We start from the raw sequence: 13,869 nt of genomic DNA, 5'->3' as shown, positions 1-13,869 counted from the left end.
ACAGTATAAAAGAGCAAAAACAAGTTCAGAAGGCCACAAATATGATTTTTTTTAATGTTTTTACTTAAAATACTAACTTATATAACTGACAATAACTGTACTAATGACAAAAGTCATTTCATAATTAGTACAAATATATGTTTGATAATAAAAAGTGTATTAATGGATGTAAAAAGTACATTAATGCTTAACACATTGCCAGGCTTATTTTAAGTGCTTTAATGTTTTTAGTATATAAAATATCCCTTTCAACACACCTCAAAAATAAATCATTTATGTTAGATATTGTTAAGACATCTAGTGTGAGGTAGGAAACATTCACAATGTAGGAAAATAGACAATGTTCTTATTTTTTATTATTTATTAAAGCTTGTTTGTCTATATATTAAGCTATATCTAGGCCTCTCTCTCCTCTCTCTATATTATATATATATGTATATATATGCATTTTTTGTTATATATAGACATACATTTTTCTTAGAATTGTGAGACATAAACTCTCAATTGCAAGAAAAAAAGTCAGAATTGTGAGATAAAAATTTTTTTTTTATTGTTTTATTACGTGGTGGAAACGCTTCAATAGTAACTATTTTCATAATAATATTTTGTTAAATGATGCTTAACAGGTCATTAGTCAAAGTACTCTAAAATAGTTAAATGTATAATTTATATGTATTCACATTTGAATGTACATAAACTACTTATCTGTTAAGCACTACATATTGTTTAAATTAATCAAATTGTGTTAAACCTTAAGAATAATAATGGCCTTTATATTTTGTCTCAAATATAGACATGGGACAAGGGGGTTGAACTTGAAATTTAGCTGGTGCTCCTTAAGGAAAGAAGAGTATTTGCTTTTTAAGTGTATCTGCCCCAATTTGCTCATGTTCTTCAGCAAATGGGTTGTACAGTTTGTTTGGCTGTTCAGCTGGTCACACCTTTCAGGTTTGATTGGATTCAGTGTCTTGCAGACTTGCAGATTTTGTCAAAGACTTCAGGAAACGCATCTTTACAGTCGAGTTGCTCTCTGAGTTTATGATACAAAGTTCCATCGAACATGTCCCAGAATTCCTGTCGCTCCATGTATACATCCGCATACAGCATCTGGAATCTAGATATGGAAGTGTTGTGTTATAAAATACCCTATGACAATAACGTTTTAAAGACTTTTATCACAGACAATTTGGCTGAATTTCAAAGCTTGGTTATTTAGGCCAGTCTTTACCAATTAATAGAAAGGTGAAAAGTGATAACTGACCCATGAACGTCTCTAACAAACTTCTCCAGCTGGCGCGTGGATGATCTGGCTTCAAAGTGTTTGACTTTGGGCTCTCCATACGCTCCGATATCAACATACAATTCATCTTCATCTCCTTTAGGATGCACCATTCCCGGCTGGTTGGGCAGCACGAAGGGACACAGCCACAGAGGATACACCTACAACACGCATAACCATGAACAAATGCACTAAAAGCAATACAACAAATATACACTATCATTCAAAACGTGGGGTCAGTCAAGTTTTAAAAAAAAATTTTGAAACAAAAATACAGTAGAAACGGTAATACTGTGAAATATTATTACAATTTAAAATAACTGCTTTCTGTATTTTTGTGATCAAAGCTGAATTTTCAGCAGCATTACTCCATCGTAGTTTATGCACGTTTTTTTATCGGATAAAAAATGTATCCTCCTGCAAGTGAGCGCTTGCTTTTTATATGCACATTTTTAGAATTGATGCTCATCAAATGAATACTTGTATTCAATAAAGACATTTGTAATGTTACAAAAGATTTCCAATTCAAATGAATGCTGTTCTAACTTTCTATTCATCTTGAAAAAAAAATATTAAGCAGCAAAAACTGTTTTCAACATTGATAGTAAAAAGAGCCATTATTAATAATTGAGCACCAGTAATATCAGATATTAATTGAGCAGCAAATCATCATATTAGAATGATGTATTAATGATGTAATGATGCTGAACATTCAGTAATGATGTAATGATGCTTTGCCATCACAGGAATAAATTACTCTTTAAAATATATTAAAATAGAAAACAGAAATTATCAAATGTAATATATATATATATATATATATATATATATATATATATATATATATATATATATATATATATATATATATATATGTGTGTGTGTGTGTGTGTGTGTAATAGTGGCTCTTTTTACATTGTAGACATTGTTCTGATTTGGCTGCTTTAGTGCTGTTCAGTTTGTAGTCTGGAAGAGAATAAGCTTTTTGAGTCATGAGTTCCCATGAGAATTCCTAATGTGTTTTCAGAATAGCAGCTTTCGATTTTTGTGTAAAATAAAGTCTGAGCATTCCTGGAACAGACTTTCATATAAATAAATTATATTTTGATGTCTGCTTTTTTCAATAAATAAAGATTCCTGCATTGAAACTTTAGCATTTTAAAATAATAATAACAAAAAAATAACAGATTTATAATTTATAATTATACATATATTATATTATAAATAGTACAGATTTAAAAGAATATTGGTAACCAGACAGTATTTTTTTCCCCTACTATTGAAGTCAATCGCTATTGTGAACTGTCCGGTTACCAACATTCTTCAAAATATCTTCATTTAGTTTGACAGAAGAAAGAAACTCGTAGAGGTTTGGAACAACATGAAGGTGAGCAAATGATGACATAATTTTCATTTTTGGGTAAACTATCCCTTTAAAGACTGATATTATACAGTGATCATAATATCCTTACCAATAGTGATATTAAAACACATTTTAGGCTTAATAATAAGGAGCATTGTGCAATAAAGAAGTACTCCAAATAAAATTTAATTATAATATTTATATCAGTAAGTCGCAAGCATGTCAGTAAATATGTTCATGGATTTGTAGTAGAGCTGTAACGATTTGACCAAAAATAATTGAACAATTTACCTCGATTACAATTAATGAACGATTATTTTGCTCTTTTTTTTTTGCTTTCCTTTTTTTGCCCTCATAGTCCACTGATAAGGTTTGTACTGTAAATATTTTCTACTATCAAAGGTGGGATTTTTTTTCTAATGAAAAAGTGAATTTCTTTGTGATTTTAAAATACTTGAAGCCTACATTACATTTATTTGAATGCATTAAGGAGAGTGATTGTGTGTGTGAATTAGTCATACCGTCTCGATTAATTATGAAGCTCTGGTTTGTACTTACTTGCTATAACGGTTGAGTTTCTAAGCAACTTTAGTGATAAATCACAGGGCAGCGTTGACAATGAGTTTCTGCACTCCTCTCTGCGCGCGATCTTCACGCGATGTGCGAGCTACTGTCTGTGAGTGTTCGTGTGTCACAATCAGGCATTAGTTCAACATAATACACATCTGATGGTCTAAAATCGCTTCAATGTTCAAACTGGCAGGCCTTAAAACACATACAAATGACAAAGCTTTGTGAGGACGCAAGTGAGTGATCTGGCGCCCGTTGTCAGAGACACGACACGGCTCGGCTCTCTGTCTCACAGAAAAAAGCTCATGAGCACTGAACGGAGAAGTTTTCCATAACGTTGTTCTTGAATATTGCGCAGTCGTTTTAATGTTCAAACTGGCAAGCCTTTAAACTTCATGAGGACGCAAGTGAAAGTGATCTGGCTTCGGGGCTTGAGCGCGGCGTCTCTGTGTGTGTATCAGCGCATATAAGAACGGCGATTAACTTACCTGTATAAACTGTGTAAAACATGCAATTACCATAGTAATTCTGAGCATAATATAATATATATAAACAACGACAACTGCTCCTGCATCTTTCCGTGAGCCTGCAAACTGCACTTGATGTGACTGAAAACCGAAATAACCGACATGGGAAAATTGCGTCGGTTAGAGGTTCTAAATTTCGGTTTCGATTCGTTTCCGGTTAATCGTCCAGCCCTAATTTGTAGTATACTGTGATTTAAATATTTTATATAATGGCCTCAGAAGTGGTCAAGGGGTTATTTAACATGAAACTACAGAAAAACGCAGGATGTTCAGGCCAAAGACCATGTAGACTAACACAAAAAGGTGCTTAACACAAATAGAACCGTAGATCATTACGAACCAATCACCAGAACAAATCACAGTGAAGGTAACTTGAGTGGCATTGATTTTCACTCAACTGTAAAGTTTAAATGTACATGTATTTTTTTCTGTTTGGGAGACTCATTTGGTTGTTGTGACCAGTGATCTCCCGGCCGTGAATAAAACGTCCTTTCTGCAAAGAGCAACTTGGGAGTCGTGTCAGGTATATATGCTGTGCAGCTGAGGAATAGAAGTACTAAAGATTCTACGCACAAAAGACCACAGCGGAGACAGTGATAGTGTTGAAAGACTATAGAGCCGTTCTCAGGGTGAGGCTGTAATACTTGGAGTTAGTATTAATGATCCTGTGTTGGACCGGTGTACATCTGAGAAGGATGGTGAGAGTGTATAGATGCTAAAGACCTGTGTGCTCGAGTGATTGGGGTAGTGATAGTAGCTTCTCGACGGGACGCCGTCACCTTCGGGAGGGGGATTACCTCGAAGTATTGAGTTGTATTAGAAGTATTCGAGAAGGGAATTACCTCGAGGTACTGTAGTATTGTATCGGTACTGTAGTATGGAGTTCGTTTATATTAACAACTGGGAGTTGTTTGAATTGTCCGTGGTGAAGTCAGATATTCGTATTGAGAATTTCCACGACAATACTTAGTGTGAAATAAATGTATTTTAAACACAACCTTCGTAATAAAAAAAAAAGCTATACTAAAATGTGTCTAAAAGGTGTCTCACCTGTATGTCCTCGTGGAAGCGTAGGATGGCGCTCTTTATGTGCTTCATGGGGACCAGCATGTCCTGCACCACATGGTGCTGCTCGTACAGTTTGCGGATGGTCTCTCCCTGTGTGAGCTTCAGCAGGGAGATCTTAGGAGGAACCATCCAGCCAAACACATACCTGAACAACGGGTTATTCCCAAACGGAATGATGTCCTGAAAAACAGACAACAGGGAATGGTGGACGGAAATGAGATGGAAAAGCAAACAAAAGTTTATATGGATGGTAGATGAAAAAGTATATACAAGATATAGAATAAGACAGAAAGGAAATTGGCTGACCAGATCAATATGTTTTACAGGATTTTTACAGGAAGTGCTGTTAGAAAGTACACAGTGTGCACACCATTCTTTATGATAACAAAAGTCAAGTTTGAGAGTCAAAGCACACTCCCGTCCTGACCTTGTCCATCTCAGCTTTAGCTGCATAATTTATTGAGTAATGTTATACTAGTGCTGCCAAACAACAGACAACGCATATTTCCTGTAGCTAATGGAAGGTTTTAGTGGATATAATGCATCAAAACTGTGTGAGTATGTTTGAGACAGAAGGGTTAAGAGAAAGAGCGAGACACGTGGCTTGATTAAGATGGAAGAAAGGGATGATAGTTGTCTCTTTAAATATGCATTATGGGACAAGTGAAAAATGATAACGCTAATGCAACCCATAGAGGAGGAAGTATGTGTCTGACTAAGTGTTTCAAATTCTTGATACACTTTGAGTGTACAAACCAAAAGCCAAATTGAACGTTAAAACGTGTAACAGGCTGTCTCAAAAAGAGTCAAATGCAAAGTAAGATGATTACAGTTCTTGGAAAATACATTCCCTAGAGATCCAGTACAAAATATAAAATGTTGGGATAACTGTGGAGATAGTCATACTTGGATACTACTCTCCTCATGTTACCCTGGATTAGATCAATATAGATTAGATAAATCTATCAGACTAGATAAAATCACAGAATATATCAAATGGTTGTATTATGGGATACTATTTGAGACCCAATGTAGATGAATAATAGCATATGTACAAATAGATATAAAGATATATACTCTCCTAGGAGTGTGATCTTGAATAGAACTGACTTCTCACAAATCACATTCAAATTTGCTGCTAAAATTTCTTAGAATGATTTAAAGTTTAAATGATTTATTAACCAAGCTCTGGGGGAAAAAAGGCTTATAATTGGGTAATTTTGTTTGTGAGTGCAGTTTTTCAGAGTAATTTACTTGTAATTCCCAGAAAATGCTGCGGGTGTGTCTGTGGTAGTAGTGCCGGAGAGGAATGTACTCCACTGCAACACGGTCCTGCTTGAGGAAACCCTCCACATGCCGAAAGAACCACGGCTTGTAATAGTGACCTATACAGTTAGTCTAACAGACAATGGGAAAGACAGAGAGAAAAAGAAACTGTATGATAATATAATGGTTTAACTGTAAATGTTTCATAATAAACACACACCAGTGTCATTGAAAAAGTGGGCCATTGCCAATATGTAGAGAACAGGCAAGTGGGTATAGAAGCTTGTTTCCTCAAAGGAATGAAATTTTTTTAAAAAGTGACATTTTATCCCACAATTATCGTAATTCCAAGTTTATATCTTAAAATTCTGACTTTTTTTCTCATTATTGCGAGTTTAACACTCAATTCTGACCTTTTTTCTCGCAATTGCAAGTTTAACATGGAATTCTTTAACATTCACAATTCTGAGAAAGAAAAGTCAGAATTTAGTGTTAAACTTGGAATTGTAATAGTTTAACACTTAATTCTGACTTTTTTTCTCGGAATTGTGGATTTAACATGGAATTCAGACTTCTTTTTTATCACAATTCTGAGTTTATAACACAATTCTAACTTTTTCACAATTGCAAGTTAAACGCAATTCTGAAATGTATCACAATTCTGAGTTTAACACGAAATTCTGACTTTTTTCTCGCAATTGTGAGTTTAACGTGGAATTCAGACTTTTTTTATCACAATTCCAAGTTTAACACTCAATTCCAACTTTTTTTTATTTATCACAATTGCAAGTTAAACACAATTCTGAATTTTTTTATCACAATTCCAAGTTTAACACGCAATTCTGACTTTTTTCTCACAATTCCAAGTTTAACACGCAATTCTAACTTTGTTTTATCATAATTTTAAGTTAAACGCAATTCTGAATTTATCATCACAATTCCGAGTCTAACACGCAATTCAGATTTTTTTCTCGCAATTGTGAGTTTAACATGGAATTCGGACTTCATCACAATTCTGAGTTTAACACTCAATTCTTACTTTATGACAATTGCGAGTTTAATGCGCCAATCTAACTTTATGACAATTGCTAGTTTAACACTCAATACAGACTTTTTTTAACCACAATTCCAAGTTTAACAGGCAATTCTAATATTATCCCAATTGCAAGTTTAACACGCAAATCTAACTTTATCCCAATTGTGAGTTTAACACACAATTCTAACTTTATCACAATTGCGAGTTTAACACTCAATTCAGACTTTTTTAACCATAATTCCGAGATTAGCACGCAATTCTAACTTTTTTTACCACAATTGAGTTTAACACTCAATTCAGACTTTTTTCTCACAACTGCGTGTTTAACACTCAATTCTGACTTTTTTCTCACAACTGCGAGTTTAACACGCAATTCTAACTATTTTTTCTCACAATTGCAAGTTAAACGCAATTCTGAATTTTTTCTCACAACTGCGAGTTTAACACGCAAATGTGATAAAATAAAGTTAGAATTGCAAGTTAAACGCAATTCTGAATTTTTTGTCACAATTCCGAGTCTAACACGCAATTCAGATTTTTTTCTCGCAATTGTGAGTTTAACATGGAATTCAGACTTCATCACAATTCCAAATTTAACATGCAATTCTAACTTTATGACAATTGCAAGTTTAACACACAAATCTAACTTTATGACAATTGTGAGTTTAACACTCAATTCCGACTTTTTCCTCACAATTCCAAGTTTAACACGCAATTATAACTTTGTTTTATCACAATTGCAAGTTAAACACAATTCTAAATTTATCATCACAATTCCAAGTTTAACACGCAATTCTGAATTTATGACAATTGCGAGTTTAACACTCAATTCAGACTTTTTTAACCATAATTCTGAGTTTAACACGCAATTCTAACTTTTTTCTCACAATTCCAAGTTTAACACTCAATTCTGAATTTTTTCTCACAATTTTGAGTTTAACCATAATTCAGATTTTTTTTTCTTCTCACAATTGCAAGTTTAACAGAATTCAAACATTTTTTCTCAATATTGTGTTAAACAAGCAATCTGACTTTCTCACAATTGCGAGTTTAACACTCAATTCTGACATTTTTCTCAGAATTGTGAAAATATCAACTCGTCCCAATTACCTTTTTTATTAATCCATGGCAGCAACAAGCTTCTATAAGTGGGCCATAGAAAAAGTACTAAGAAAAACAGATTTCTTTTATTACAGAATGTTCATTATCACCTTATCAGGCTCTGCATAATCTGTCATGGTGCCCGTCATAATCACGGCCTCGTCCCGAGAATACTGCAGTCCCTCCACAAACTGGTTCTCCTTATTGGCTGATTCCTCTGCAAACTTCTTGCAAATAGCATCCAAGCCACGAACAGGTTCGTAACAAAGCTTCACCCATTTTCGAGCTGGAATTATCCGGATCTCTGCCGCAACCAGGAACCCCAGAGTACCGCAGGACCAAGGAACGGCGTAGAACAGGTCCGGGTTTTCTTTCTGAGAGCAAGAATTTTGTTTTAATATAGATTTGTAACATGTCTATGTTTGTGTGTGTGTCTGTATTTTATATAATCTGTAACGATGGACTCACCTCAGTGCAGCGGACCAGACTACCATCAGCCAACACCAGCTCAAAGGCCACACAAATGTGCTGGAACAGGCCGTAGATGTGAGATGAAGACTCAATGCCTGTTCCCATTACCAGCCCACCTGAACGGAACGTGAGACAATCATGAGAGACAGTTTCAAACACTTGATGGGGATGACCTCTATCACAATAAACAGCCCCAAAATACATTGATAATATATATTTGGAATGCAAATTTAATATTTAATAAAAAATGTAAGGTTTGGGGTTCTTATGCTCCCCAAGGATGCATTTATTTGATCTAAAATACAGTAAAAACTGTAATACTGTGAAATATTATTACACTTATATAAAAATCTACTTTATTCACGGCAAAGCTGAAGTGTCAGCATCATTGCTACAGTCTTCCGTGACACTTTTTTTTTTTTAAGTAATGGGACAGCAAATGATATCTTGTTGGGAAAAGTTCCAACTGGAGGCTACAAAGGAAGGATCAAAAGTCCAAATGACTGACCTTTGCTTGCAGATGCACAGCTCTAAACTGCTTTTAGAAATGGTATCGTATAAAACTATTGCTTTGATACGGTGCTTACGGTTTCAAAGATATAGGGATCAATACATGTGGCCAGAAATATCTCCTATCGTCCAACGCTTTACAAACACAACACACCTTTCCATTGTCTTATTACTAAGCACTGTGTCTCTACAGAATTACAAATGAATTTGAAGGAGAGTCCGTATAAAACGTATCTCCGCCGATGAGCGCTCTTTTCTAGGATCTATAAACACTTTCAGCAATAAGACCCGTATCCACCCTAATCGAATCTGCCTCATTGAAACAGGGACTATGCTCATCCATAACCTAATTAGGAGCAGCCTCTGATGCACCACACATGGCATATAATATTGATCAGGAGAGAACGTTATGCTACAATTAAAGAAAGCGAATATCTGCAAGTGCTCAGAGACATTAAACAAATCCCTCGTGGAGCGTGCGGAAAGAAAGGGAGAGATCATCCAGGTCAGGGATGATGATTTACAATCTTCATCTAAATGGAGAGAAATGTTACCGTGTGCTGAATGCATCTAGATGTTTGCTGTAATCTGAGACTCGGTAACAAACAAGCACAACTAGGCTTAACGCACAGATGCTGGGAAAAGTATGTGAACCCTTTTACGCAGATAGTCATAGTATGTGCATGGGCTCACATACTTTTTCCTGCAAATTGACCAAAATTACCATAGCTGAATTTCAGCTCCGGAGGCTTCCTCAGCACTTGTGGTATGAACAGTAATGATGCAAAGCGGATTTGATTTCAAAGCACTGACAACAGCGTCTCCTTCGACAACACAAACCTACGTAGGTTCGTGCAGGAAGCATGACTGGAATTACTAATGACTCGTTTTCACTTCTCTCTCATAACCTACCAACTGTGAGGTCATCAAGTTCAGGCAACACAGGCAGTGTCCAGCCAATAGAGTTGAGCAGAGCGGTCACCTGACCCATGTTAGCTAAAGGTTCAACACGCACCACCTGGAAAATTGGCAAAGTAAATGCTTGATTTGTTTTTTGTAACAATTGTAAATTTCCTCTCTCTTTACATTGCATTATTTCAATAATCACATGTGATGCAAATTGAAATTCTTATCTTAATATATTTTTACTGTCCACTGAAAGAAATCTTTCCAAACTTTTAATGAGGAGACGATATCTAAACAATTTTTCTGTTAAAAAAAGCATATTCGGCAACAGCCACCTGGCGTTTTGTGTCCACTTCCAGGATGTCCATCATGTTAATCATGATGTTCTTGTGCGTCTTCTTGTATTTTCCCACCCTGAGGGACACAGTCAGCCATCCTGGACGACCTGTGCACATATATTTTTTCTCTTTTCCGTCTTTTTTCCATTCTCGCACCTGGAAAATTTAAATCGGCATATTTTATTAAAATCAAATTGCTTTGAACTCTCATCAAGTTATATGCATTCTTATTTATTTATTTATTTATTTATTTATTTATTTATATATATATATATATTACTACTATGTTTCAAAAATTTAATTTTGATTCGGTTCGGTTGTGACCAAAAGTGATGTAATTTACTGTGTAATTAGTCTATTTTTATCAGTTTGACATATTCATATTTGTGCACCTCGGTGTTATTGTAGTATTATTCATATAATATTATAGTATATTTATTAATATTTTGAATTAGCTTTCATTTTTAGTTCAGTATAATTTTTCCTTTTAATTTTAGTGTGAGACATATTCATATTTGTGCACCTCTGTGATATTTTAATTTTATTTATATAATATTATAGTATTTATTAATATTTTGAATTAGCTTTCATTTTTAGTTCAGTTTCATATTTTAAGTTTTCTTTTTCCTTTTAGTGTGAGATATATTCTTATTTGTGCACCTCAGTGATATTTTTGTTTTATTTATATAATATTATAGTAGCCTATTTATTAATATTTTGAATTAACTTTCTTTTTTAGTTCAGTTTCATATTTTTAGTTTTCTTTTTCATTATAGTGTGAGACATATTCATATTTGTGCACCTCAGTGTTATTGTAGTATTATTTATATAATATTATAGTATTTATTAATATTTTGAATTAGCTTTCATTTTTAGTTCAGTATAATTTTTTCATTTTTCCTTTTAATTTTAGTGTGAGACATATTTATATTTATGCACCTAAGTGATATTTTAGTTTTATTTATATAATATTATAGTATTTATTAATATTTTGAATTAGCTTTCCTTTTTAGTTCAGTTTCATATTTTTAGTTTTCTTTTTCATTTAGTGTGAGACATATTCATATATATATATATATATATATATATATATATATATATATATATATATATATATATATATTTCTATTTAGCATTCATTTTTTTGCATTTCAGTTTTAAGTAACTTTAGTACATCAACTTATTTCTTTCAGTTTAAATTTTTCCTAAAATATTTAGATTATATTTTAGCTTTATTTTAATGATCAAAAACGAAAACTTTTTGTTGCCTTGATAGGTGCACAAATGCTGTTGCTGTTATGTCGAATAGTAGGCTAGGGGGCGTGTCAATAACTTTTCGCCACGCCCCCAGTGTCATCACCTCCAATACAACAGCATGTAGAGAAGCTGCTTGCTACTTTTTATTATACCGTCTTTTTTATTTTATCAGAATTCTTTGAAGAGGCACTTCCTCCCTAACTTAATAGATCGGGCACATTTCATGCATATTAATTTCTAATTTGTATGCAGAATGCAATATCAATCTCAGTGTACTGAATAAATATTGGACAGTAAAATGCAATCAGATCCTGATTTGCTTTAGAGCGATATTTAAGTATATGAAATACTACATTGTATATGAAAGTACAGTTTAAATCCCACGCTCAATCTATTACTGAAATAAAGCATGATGGGGTTTTTTGTTATGCCTTTACCTGTCTCTGAATGTCTCTGACTCGCTGGTCGTGCTGCTTGGGCGCTGAGCACATCTTGAAGATGATCCACGCGCGCAAGTAATAGTACACATCAAAGATGACGGATAATGGGAGGAGAAAGAGGCAAACGAAGATCCATCTCTGGTTTACTATCACGTACTCCAAGCCCTTCACTTTAATCCATAACAAAAACAAAACAACTAGCCCACCCAAATATAACAACGGATCCATTCCGACAGGTTTTTAAATCACGAGTCGCCTAATTTAAAAAAAGCATGGAGCTTGTTGCTTGTCTTTTCTTTGGCAATTGCTTTTTAAGTGTATTTACAACGGACGAAGAAAAAACACATGCATTAACGCGGTCTAATAAACTGTCATTTCATTCTTCTTCTTGTATTCGTTAAGCGATAAGTCTCACCACTTGCACGCGTACGAGTTGTCATCTATATTTTTGCATACCGTCTAGGAACTTGTCCAGGTGGTCTGAGCACCGCCCCCAGCGCGCGGTGATTGGTCAGTAGAGCGTCAAATCAGATGACGCCAGTGGTTTCGTATCGCCTCTTCAGCCAATCAAGAGAAGGAATCACCGTCACACCATTGACTCAGTGCGATGTGTTCATTATCATGCAGCAGTTGAGAAATGAGGTGATGCAGATCAGATAGGCACGTCTGACCTTCTGCCGAGTTTATCTCTTTATATTTTCAGTTTACGAGTTTGTCTCTTTTTACTGATATCATTTAAAAAAACGAGTCTAATACTGTAATGTGCTATTTATATCGAATTCTGTCCAAGGTTTAGAACAGCAATTTCAGCATGAGGGTTTCTAATTTATGAATAGCCTATAATGTCTATGATAAACATTAGGCTACTTGAACGTTCTGAGAACATTATCTTAATGGTTGTAAAATAAAAAAGGCACGTTCCTAGAACATTTTAGCAAGTTATAAATTCAAACAGGAACCACTATTGCAGAAAAATGCTAAAAAGGAAAGATTTAAGTTTATCTGCTTTAAAAATATGGCATGCATTAATTCTTATTTAGCAACAGCTTAGCAACTTCATATCTTAAAGGAACACTCCACTTTTTTTTTGAAAATAGGCTCATTTTACAAGTCCCCTAGAGTTAAATAGTTGAGTTTTACTGTTTTTGAATCCATTCAGCCGATCTTTGTATCTGGCGGTTGCACTTTTAGCATAGCTTAGCATACATCATTGATTCTGATCAGTCCATTAGCATCTCATTCAAAAAATGACCAAAGACACTTTCAATATTTTTCCTATTTAAAACTCTTCTACAGTTACATCGTGTGCTAAGACAAACTGAAAATGAAAAGTTGCGATTTTCTACACCTATATGGCTAGGAACTACGTTCTCATTCCTGCGTAATAGTCACGGATCTTCGCGGCCGTACCATGGCTGCAGCGGCGCAATGATTCGTTGGTATTCTGTGAAACATGGTGGTAGTATACCTTCGACTTACTATCACAGACCTTTACAACACACAGAACCATGGCTAATCACACAGGTAAATCCACAACACAATTTGTCGGCTGCAAGCCTGAAACTCTCTCTGCAACTACACAAACTTAGTGCCGGTCACATTGAAAGTTACCTAGCTGGGGGCTACTTTCAGGCGCTGTAATATCGTTGTGCTGCTGCAGCCATGGTACGGCCGCGAAGATATGCGACTATTACGCAGGAATGAGAAAGTAGTTTCTAGCCATATAGGTGTAGAAAA

General features: G+C 34.6%; 1 protein-coding gene across 1 annotated transcript; it reads right to left on the bottom strand.

Annotated features, from left to right (window-relative positions):
* Positions 1 to 521: 521 nt before the first annotated feature.
* Positions 522 to 12,589, bottom strand: dhcr24 (24-dehydrocholesterol reductase). The gene is made up of 9 exons (XM_079831684.1): positions 12,130 to 12,589; positions 10,433 to 10,591; positions 10,104 to 10,209; positions 8,679 to 8,797; positions 8,321 to 8,584; positions 6,062 to 6,205; positions 4,790 to 4,987; positions 1,262 to 1,440; positions 522 to 1,114 (listed from the first exon to the last, which is right to left on the bottom strand). The coding sequence occupies exons 1-9, from the start codon at positions 12,358 to 12,360 to the stop codon at positions 961 to 963; spliced, it is 1,554 nt and encodes a 517-aa protein (XP_079687810.1). The 5' UTR covers positions 12,361 to 12,589; the 3' UTR covers positions 522 to 960.
* Between the last annotated feature and the right edge of the window lie 1,280 nt (positions 12,590 to 13,869).

The sequence above is a fragment of the Gobio gobio genome (assembly GCF_949357685.1).
Source record: "Gobio gobio genome assembly, chromosome: 12".
NCBI lineage: Eukaryota > Metazoa > Chordata > Actinopteri > Cypriniformes > Gobionidae > Gobio > Gobio gobio.
Note: the sequence above shows the minus strand (reverse complement) of the source record. Positions and strands in the feature narration are given on the sequence as shown.

Excerpts from the sequence above, each read along its gene's own strand:
- dhcr24 (XM_079831684.1), bottom strand. The coding sequence starts at position 12,360 with ATGGATCCGTTGTTATATTTGGGTGGGCTAGTTGTTTTGTTTTTGTTA. Across the intron at positions 1,441-4,789 it reads GCTTCCACGAGGACATACAG|GTGTATCCTCTGTGGCTGTG; the intron begins GTGAGACACCTT and ends TGCGTGTTGTAG. Across the intron at positions 1,115-1,261 it reads TTTGTTAGAGACGTTCATGG|ATTCCAGATGCTGTATGCGG; the intron begins GTCAGTTATCAC and ends TTCCATATCTAG.